General features: G+C 35.8%; 1 protein-coding gene across 1 annotated transcript; it reads right to left on the bottom strand.

The window, feature by feature from the left end:
* On the bottom strand, positions 4598-7021 carry LOC107620148. The gene is made up of 2 exons (XM_016322359.1): positions 5658-7021; positions 4598-5435 (listed from the first exon to the last, which is right to left on the bottom strand). Exons 1-2 carry the CDS (start codon positions 7019-7021, stop codon positions 4598-4600), a joined length of 2202 nt encoding a protein of 733 aa, XP_016177845.1.

Below are 9997 nucleotides of genomic sequence, written 5' to 3'. Positions count from 1 at the left end.
TTAAATTATTTTTTATGATTGATTCTCACAACATATTCAACAACAACAAAGAATATGAGTCATAAAAAACTAACTTATTAGGTGACCCAATGATATAGTAAAGTAAAAATAATTGACTTTTTTAATAACGAAAATGTCATTATAAACGGTTAGATGATTTAATATGTTTAACTAAATCATCTAATAATTTATAATATCTTTACACGAAGATATCATTATTAAAATAACAAAATAAAATTCAGTTATTAACAATAAATTATAACAATTAATGCTATTGAGAGGAGCTAAATTATGCCACTTTTTATATTGACATTGCTTCATCTAAATTGTCCAGATGTCTGCTAGATTACTTGGTGTTATTAAGCTAAGTTAGACATATAGAATCTACACCTACAAATACATTTTTAGATCTACATAAAGGATCTTTAATTTATAAATAATTTAATATATTTAACTAAATTATCTAATGATTTATAATATCTTTACATGAAGATATCATCGTTAAAATAACAAAATAAAATTCAGTTATTAACAATAAACTATAACAATTAATGCTATTGAGAGGAGCTAAATTATGCCACTTTTTATATTGACACTGCTTCACCTAAATTGTCCAGACGTCTGCTAGATTACTTAGTGTTATTAAGCTAAGTTAGACATATAGAATCTACACCTACAAATACATTTTTAGATCTACATAAGGGATCTTTAATTTATTAAATTTTAAGGTTAATAAAAATAATTATTTTTGAAAAATATTAGTTGAAGAGATATATTTTAAATATTTAATTTGGTTCTTTCTCAAATTAAATGAATATATTTATCATTTATTTTTTAAATAACAATACTGCATAATCAACAAATAATCGTTTTGGGTCAATATTTAATCAACAAACGTATTTTTATGCTTAGTACTTAATATTCAAAGAATACAGTGTTAGTTAAATTTTAAATTTTAAATTATAAATTATAAAATACTAAATTTTAAACTATAAATCTTAATAGTATAAAAATAAAATACTAATTAAAAGTATTAGTTAATATTAATAAAAAAATATTAATCTCCTAATATTTCTATTTTTAAAAGGATAAATTAGTCTTTTGACATTGAGAAAATTTATTTTTAACAAATAATCTATAAAAAATAGAAAAATAGGCATAACTTTTTTTTAACAGGACAAATTTTACTAATCTTTCATGTGCATCGTCTTTTTCTATTTTAAGGGTTATTTTATCTAAAATAATTTTTTCAAATGTCAAAATGATAATTTACCCTTTTAAAAAATAAATGAGATAAAGATACAAATATAATCCACTAATATTAATTTAATTTGAAAAGGATAAAAAAATAAATACTTAAAATATGTCTCTTGAACTAATATTTTTTAAAAATGAAAGATTTCACGTAAAAAAAAACAAAAAATTTATTTCTAACAAATAATCCATAAAAAATAGAAAGATAGGCATAACTTTTTTTTAACAGGACAAATTTTACTAATTTTTCATGTGCATCGTCTTTCTCTATTTTAAGGATCATTTTATTTAAAATAATTTTTTCAAATGTCAAAATCATAATTTACCCTTTTAAAAAATAAATGAGATAAAGATACAAATATAATCCACTAATATTAATTTAATTTGAAAAGGATAAAAAAATAAATACTTAAAATATGTCTCTTGAACTAATATTTTTTAAAAATGAAAGATTTCACGTAAAAAAAAAAAAGAAAATTACAAATAAAGTAAACGTCAATTTTATAGTATTTATAAATTCGTGTCTAAATTTTACCTAATTTATTTTTTATAATAAATTTTAATTTTTTTTAAAATTATTTATTTTTATATTTTTTAAATTAAATATTAATTTTTATTTTTTTTTAATAAGTCGGCGCCACTTTTCAAGTACTATATCATTTATCTAAAGTGAATGGATTCTCATCTGAAAAGTAAGGGAAGTTATGAAAAGAAGCACAAAAGTGACACATAGATTTGTTCATTTTTACTTAGTTGTCTTAACAAACCATAGAGAAAGATGTTAACAATAAAAAGATGCCAAAAATATAATGTACCAACAAAAAATTGACATTTATAAGGCAGCCATTTCACACAAAAAGGTCCAATACATAGAATTGTTAGAAAAACATTCTTTTCTTTTACATTTCAAATCTTTTGCATAAAATAGTGGACATGCAATAATGTTTCCATCAACAGAAATAACTCAAATAAGCCAATACTAAAATTTAGCAATAAATATATCAATATATGGCCATATATCGGTGTGTAAGATTTACATTTATACTTTTTATTTTTAATTTTCACCCCCAGAAACTGAATTCGCTCTTCTCTCCACCCTCACAACCCGATTCTACCATGCGAGACAAGCTTCTTCTTCGCGCTCCGCCGTTGACAACTGACCTCCGTACTGAGCCCGGAACCTTCGTGCATGGTGCTGATCCTGTAATGTTTCCTCCTTGGCAGACTGACCACCCTCATTTTGCATCGCAGTTGTTGTTGACGGTCTGTGGTTAGCCGGCGCGGAGTCCGTTCCTCGCTGGAACTCCCGGAGGCGTCGTTGGTTTCTTCCTTCAGATGGTGATCTCGCATTCGTGGTTTCTCCGCTGCCGCCCCTGTGCCGAGCGAGGTTCTGCCCAGACAGAAATCTGGCTTCGTTCCCACCACCACGCTTCCTCCTTATGCCGTCAGTGTCCCTGCTGGAGCCATTCGTCGGCCTTTGTGAAGACGTGGGTTGAAGCTGCTGATCCCTCTGTGATGCATGCTTAATCCAGGTTTCGGCTTCCACCCGCCCCTGTAATACTTCATCACTTTGACCTTCTTGAAGGTTGGTTGAAACTGAAACCTGGTTATCATGATTTTGATTGTAATGTTTGTTGTGAAGATTGGCGAATCCTGCTTCCTTTCTGATTATGTTCCTGACCTGTACAGGCGGAGATACTGCCCACTGCCTCTGAAGCTGATTTCTTGCTACCAGTTGGTGAGCTAAGATGTTACCTTCGCGTGGAGTCCAAGTAGCTCCGACATCCGGCGCCTCTTCCAGCATTAGCAGAATGTCCCTGATGATTGCGTCTGCTTCAGCTAAGGGCGTTCTTGCCTTGATCGCTTGAACTAGAGGTAAACAATCTGATTCGATTATACAATTCCTTATCTGGAGATTTTTTGTGAGAATAATAGCTTGTCTATATGCTTGTGCTTCAGCTGCTAAAACTGATACTGTCTTGAATTTTGATGTTATTCCTGTAATAATTTTTCCTTGCCAGTCCCTGATTATTGCTGCTGATGCTGCGATTCCTGTTTCCCTGTGAAAGGCCGCGTCTATGTTAACTTTCACCTTGCTGCGAGGAGGAGGCCTCCAGGTAATTCTTCTACTCTCTCCATTCCTTCCTGTTATATCTTTGTTGTCTCTGTTTAAGTCCTTTGTCGCTATTATGTGTTCTGCTGCAATCTGTTCTGAATGAATTATTGTCTGTTGTGGATTGAGTCTTGTCTGCTGGAATATGTGCTTGTTCCTTGCTTTCCAAATGCACCAACACACACATCCTAGGTTGCACAATACTTTGTCCTGTTCATTTCCTGCCTCAGTCTTGATTTTGTCAATTGTAGTCATTAACCATTTTTCAAATGATCCCACATTAAAAGCCGTAGGCACGATTTGAAGACTAGAACCAAACCACACCGCTCTAGTCCACGAGCATAATAGTAGCATATGTTCAATAGTCTCCTCTTGTTCCTAGCATATGCTGCACATCGGTGTAGGTGCACTTCTGCGCTGATGTAATTTTGCATTCACTGGCAGAATTTCATGCACCGCTTTCCATAAAAACATTTTGACCTTTTCCGGAACTGGTAATCTCCAAATCCTCTCCCATATCTCCTTCAAGTTATGGCTTGTTGAAGCTTTGCCGAGCGTTGTCTCTACCCTTGTATCTTTCTCCTCCTTTGCTACCTGGTATCCGGATCTGACTGAGTACTGTCCGTCGTTCCTATATGGCCAAACAAGATGGTCCTTCTTGTTGATCAAACTGATGGGCGTTCTAGTTATCAGTTCAAGCTCATCACCATGAAAAATATCCCTAATTTTTTCTAAGTCCCAGCCCTCGCCTTCTCTTATTAGCTCGCTGACTTTTCTATGCTGGGTTTCTCTGACTCTCCTCAACTTTTCTGTTCCTACCACCCAATTATCTTCCCAAATATCTATTCCTGCTCCGCTTCCTACACTCCACCTTCCCTTCCTTCTGAGAAAATCTCTGCCTTCCAAGATGCTCTTCCATATCCATGATGTGTTCCGTCCTCTCCCTGCTTCCCATAGGCTGCAATTAGGATAATAAATGGCCTTTAGAATCCGGGCCCATATTGCATCTTCCTCCTTTAGAAGTCTCCAAGCTTGCTTAGCCAAGAGAGCTATGTTTTGGCACTCAAAATCCTTAAACCCCAATCCTCCGTTCAATTTGTTTCTGGTCATCTTTGTCCAGCTCTTCCAGTGAATACTTCTTTCCTTGCCATAGTTAGTCCACCAGAATCTCGCAATTGCTGATTCAATTTTTCTGTGAAAAGACTTGGGAAATTTGATGATGTTCATGGCTTAGACTGGAATCACTTGTATAACAGCTTTTATCAAAACCTCCTTCCCGGCTTGATTTAAAAGTTTCTCCTTCCATCCTTGCATTTTATCTAGAATCTTCTCTTGTATCCATTCTAGCGCCTTGTTCTTGGATCTGCCCCATGTAGTTGGTAATCCTAGGTATCTTCCTGGTTCTTCCCACGATGCCATTCCGGTGATCTCTTCAATATTTACTCTCCTCTGAATCGATACATGGCTTCTGAAGATCAGACCGGATTTCTCAGTATTTATTCTCTGTCCTGATGCCTCTGTGTACTTGTTTAAGATCTGAATTAGTTGGTAAATCTCCTCTTCTTGCGCTCCTGCAAAAATGATACAATCATCCGCGAATAATAGGTGAGTTATGACCGGTGCAGTTGGGGCTAATCTAATTCTTGAAATGAGGTTATCCGTCAACACCCTTTCCATTAGTATGGTAAAGCTTTCCGCTGCTAAGATAAAGAGATAGGGCGATAGAGGATCTCCCTGTCTGAGTCCCCTTTGAGGGTGGATCTTGGCTGACAATTTTCCATTGATCTTAAATCTGTAAGTGGCACTCTTAACGCAACTCATCATCAATTTCACCCATTCTCTGCTGAAGCCGAACTTTTCCATAACCCTTTGCAAGAAATTCCATTTCAATCTGTCATAAGCCTTGTTCATGTCCAATTTGATGGCTATGTCATTGCTTCCATTATTTCCTTTTCCGTTTAATTTGTGAAAAACTTCCTGCACCACTACTATATTATCTTGTATTAGTCTGCCCTTTATAAAGGCGCTCTGAACCGAAGATATGATGACATCAAGAACTCTCCTTAACCTTCCAACCAATACCTTCGTCACAATCTTATATATGAAATTACAACAGCTTATGGATCTGAGATGGTTCAGGCTTTCCGGTTGCCTCACTTTGGGAATCAAAACCACAATTGTCTCTCCTAAGTCCTCTGGTAATCTACCTTCTTCAAAGATTTGCCTCACCACACCACACACTTCTTTACCCAGAATATCCCAATGTTTTTAGAAAAAAAGTCCGTTTAACCCGTCTGGTCCCGGGGCCTTTAAGCTTCCCATGCTAAAAGCTGCTTCCTTGATCTCCTCATCTTTTATCTTTTCCATAAGATCATCATTCATCTCTTTCGTGACCCTCGTAGGAATCTCTCTTATGCAGTCTTCCATGTTCCTATCCCCTTCCGAAGTGAACAATTTGGTGAAATGTGTTTCTACTAGCCTCATTATGTCTCCTTCTCCCTGTATCCAATGTCCATCCTCATTTTTTAATTTGTCTATCCTATTCCTCATTCTTCTTTGTATGGTTGTTGCATGAAAGAAGGCAGTATTTTTGTCTCCCCATTTTAGCCATTTCAACCTTGATCTTTTCCCCCAGAATTTTTCTTCTTGTTTCCAAAGCTCAGTTATCTGATTCTTCAATTCCTTTTCTCTTATCTGATCTCTGTCTGTCATATTGCCCTCCTGAATTTGATGTAGCTCTTCTTTCTTTTTTTCTATTTCTTTATATGCTCTTTTGAACTTTCTCCTGCTCCACTCCGTCAATTCCCTTATGCATTTGCTCCTGTTTCTATTAAACTGACTCCAACAGTTTTTGTTTCCTGCATCCTGCTCCCAACTTCTTCTAACTACCTCTTCACACTCCTCATACTCAGCCCAAAAGGCCTCAAACTTGAATTCTTTTTTTATCCGATCTCTCGGTTGTGTTTCCAAAATAAGGGCGCAATGGTCCGAACTTATGGCCGGAGCAGCTCTTAGAATAACATTCTGATGTATATTCAGCCATTTCCAATTCACTAACACCCTATCTAGCCTTTCCCTAGTGATAAGGTTGTTTCTTGGGTTGCTATACCAAGTGTACCTACTTCCTTTAAGATCAATATCCATTAAAAGATTCTCATCTACAAACCTTTTAAAAGTATTCAAATAAATTCTTGGCTGTGGATGAAGGCCTACCTTTTCGTCTTGACTTAGAATATCATTGAAGTCCCCCAAGAACGCTTGAGGTTCTTCCCTGCTCCTATTATTAACCGTTAGCTCCTGCCAAAGTCTTCTTCGCTTCTGAAAAACTGGGTTACCATACACAAAAACTCCCTGCCAATTCATACCATTATTGATATTAATACTAGCTTTAATATAGTTATCACACCACTCATAAACATTGATATTAGTATTAGATTTCCGTAACAAACATAGCCCACCGGACAAGCCCCGGGGTTCTACGCAAAATGACTTGTCAAAATTCAGCCTTCTTCTTATCCTATTCATTCTATCTTGATTGGCCCTGGTTTCCATTAAAAACACTATAAGCGGCTTTACTTTTTTACAAAGATTATGTAACTCAGAGACTGTCGAGGCAGCCGCTATTCCCCGACAGTTCCAGCTAATGATACTCATGGCTGGGGTTGGGGCATGTTTAGGCCCGCCTCCTCAGCCATTTGTATTCCGATAATCTGACCAGAACCATATTTAACTAGTTGATACTCCCCTGTAGTCTTGGTGTTGAAGCTGTTCTTTGTCTTCTTGGGTTCTCTGTCTTCTTGATCCTCCTGCTCTTCCCTGTAAGTTAGCATTGGAATCTTTTCGGTTTCTCGTTTCCTCTTCAGGTTCAGCTTGAGTTCCAACTTTTTTGCTAGTCCCGTTTTCCAAACTGTCTGTGCTTCCGTTCCTTTCTCTTCATCTTCATCACTTGCTAGCTCAATATAATAGATGTTCTCCCCTGGCTTGACTTGTTGATCCACCCCTTTTTGTTTTGCATTCTGTGCTTCCTCAGATGGACTCCGTAAAGCATTCTTCTCTTTTTCTCCCTTCATTAGTTCTTGGTTTTCTTTTTCCTCTATTCTGGTTTCACACGTTTGTTTGGTCCACTTCCTTGCTAACATAAGCCTTTTTAACTCTTGGCCAATGGTTTCTTTTTCTTTATTTTCCTGGCCCATATGCCATTCTCCTATTTTATAGCTGTTCACTTCTTCCCCTTCAGTTGTAAATTTATTCAGTCCAGTTCCTTCACCTTTCCTTGCTTGTTGGTATAAAGCCCCTGTTTTGGGACCAATCTCCCTTGTATGTTCATTTGCATATGTTTCCTTAGCCTCATTCCTCCTTTCTTCCTTCTGGGCCTTTTGGATGTTGGCCCATTCATTCTTCCTCTCCCTTATTTCTTTAATTAGGTTGCTTATTTTATAGGCTGTACCTAGGTCTTGTTGCGTATCCCCCTTTTCCTGAAAATCAGGGATTCTAGGATCTTCTTCTACCTGCTCTTCTGCGTCTACCATTTCTTCTTCTCTCCTCATTTGGTTTTCCCATACACTTTCCTCCCGGATTTTCTGCTGTGAGACTCTCTGTGCCATAAACCTACTCTCCTCAGAGCTTCGTTCTTCGCTACTCTCTCTCTCGGGGGTCCTTTGTTCACGCGCCTGCTCTTCCCCATTCTGCCTCCATCCTCCTTGTTCTGAGGTGCCTCCTCCCATGATTGGACTTGTTCGACCCTGGCTTACTCCCAGTCCCGGTGCATATTTCTTCTTGGTTGGATCCCAGCATGCCATGGCTGTCGGATTCTTGCATGTTTTCTTCTCATGCCCTAGTATGCCGCAGTTGAAGCAATAGCTGTCCGGCAGTCTCTCATACTTGAAGAAAACCCACAAAGGTGGCAAATTCTCTCTATCTAACCAGAATCCTGTAGGTAAAGCCTTAGTAATGTTAATACTCACCCTGATTCTCAGATAAGTTCTCCTCAGGACTCCATCTGTTTTTGGTTCTTCCGCTTCCACCAAAACTCCTAACATGTCTCCGATGAGAATACATGTTTCTTTCTCCATGAAGTCATGTGGAATGCCATGCACTTGAATCCAGAATTCCATATAATTGTGGTCAACTTCGAAAACAAACTCGCCCTCCCTCCATAGTCGAAGATTTACCATATTTTCTTTGACACTCCATGGTCCATTCTGCATAATTTGCAGCCCTTTCTTCCTGTCTTTGAAGCTGAATAACATCTTCTTCCATCCAATGTCTGTAACTGCCACTCCTTGAGGGTTTTCCCACATTCCCAGCAAGGCATTTTTGTATGTTTTGAACTTTATCTTCTTGTCACTTATAACCTTGCCCACTACATTTAAGCAGTCTTTTTTATATCCCAACTCTCCAGGCTTATTAAGCTTTATGACTTTTCCTTCAATGTTGTTCATAATGAGAGAAAATTGAAGGTTTAAATGTTGTGTGTTTCAGGCTTAGGTGATTATGATGGTTCAAGAGGGGTACGTGTTATGTGGAAAAGAAGATCTGGTGGTTGATTCAAAGCTAAAATAAAACTCCCTTTTTTGGAGAAGAATCCGAAGTTCTCAGAAGTCTCTCCTGTTGAGAGAAAGAGAACTCTCCGAACAGAGCCCAAACGGAATTAACTGCTATTAAACCAGTTAACAAGGAGATTTCTAAATCTGAAATTTGATGGAAATGATAAGTACTTAGTTGTCTTAACAAACCATAGAGAAAGATGTTAACAATAAAAAGATGCCAAAAATATAATGTACCAACAAAAAATTGACATTTATAAGGCAGCCATTTCACACAAAAAGGTCCAATACATAGAATTGTTAGAAAAACATTCTTTTCTTTTACATTTCAAATCTTTTGCATAAAATAGTGGACATGCAATAATGTTTCCATCAACAGAAATAACTCAAATAAGCCAATACTAAAATTTAGCAATAAATATATCAATATATGGCCATATATCGGTGTGTAAGATTTACATTTATACTTTTTATTTTTAATATTTTTAATTTTCAAAATTTTGTAAAAGGAAAATAAAAATAAAAGGTAAAAATAGGAAATTAAACAATATTTTATTTTTTTTCCATAAAATTCTAAAACTAAAAATTATTTAAAATTAAACCAGAAAATTACAACCAAAGATATACTAAACATTCTATATTTAATTTTACATAAAATCAAGTTAAAGTACTATCACATCAACATAAAGCGTACGTCACTGGCTGGTGGCTGCAATATAGAAAACCAATTTATGAGTAGCAACTAGCCTAAAGCCCTAAACTCAATCTATAATTGTATATCCCCAAAACCAAAATTTTATTAACAATAATTAAGATATTCGGTTTGTGGTTCTTTTTCATATTATAAACTAATAATTTTGTCGAACCATGTAACTCCAAACTTCTTGTGTGTTTTCATTCTGTTTATGTATTTATAACTAGATGAAAATTTTCACAAAATGGAGAATATCCTATTTTTGTAAGCGTTTATCGTCTGTTAATAATTTTTCTTAAGAGACCTACTAAGCTACTATAGTTAATAATAAGTAAAAAGAAAAATTAAATAATAGCTTATTTTTTTAATAAAGAGACCTACTAAAGAGAC

This window comes from Arachis ipaensis, chromosome B10 (genome assembly GCF_000816755.2).
Source record: "Arachis ipaensis cultivar K30076 chromosome B10, Araip1.1, whole genome shotgun sequence".
Taxonomy (NCBI): domain Eukaryota; kingdom Viridiplantae; phylum Streptophyta; class Magnoliopsida; order Fabales; family Fabaceae; genus Arachis; species Arachis ipaensis.
The sequence above is the reverse complement of the archived record's forward strand: the minus strand, read 5'-3'. Positions and strand labels throughout refer to the sequence as shown.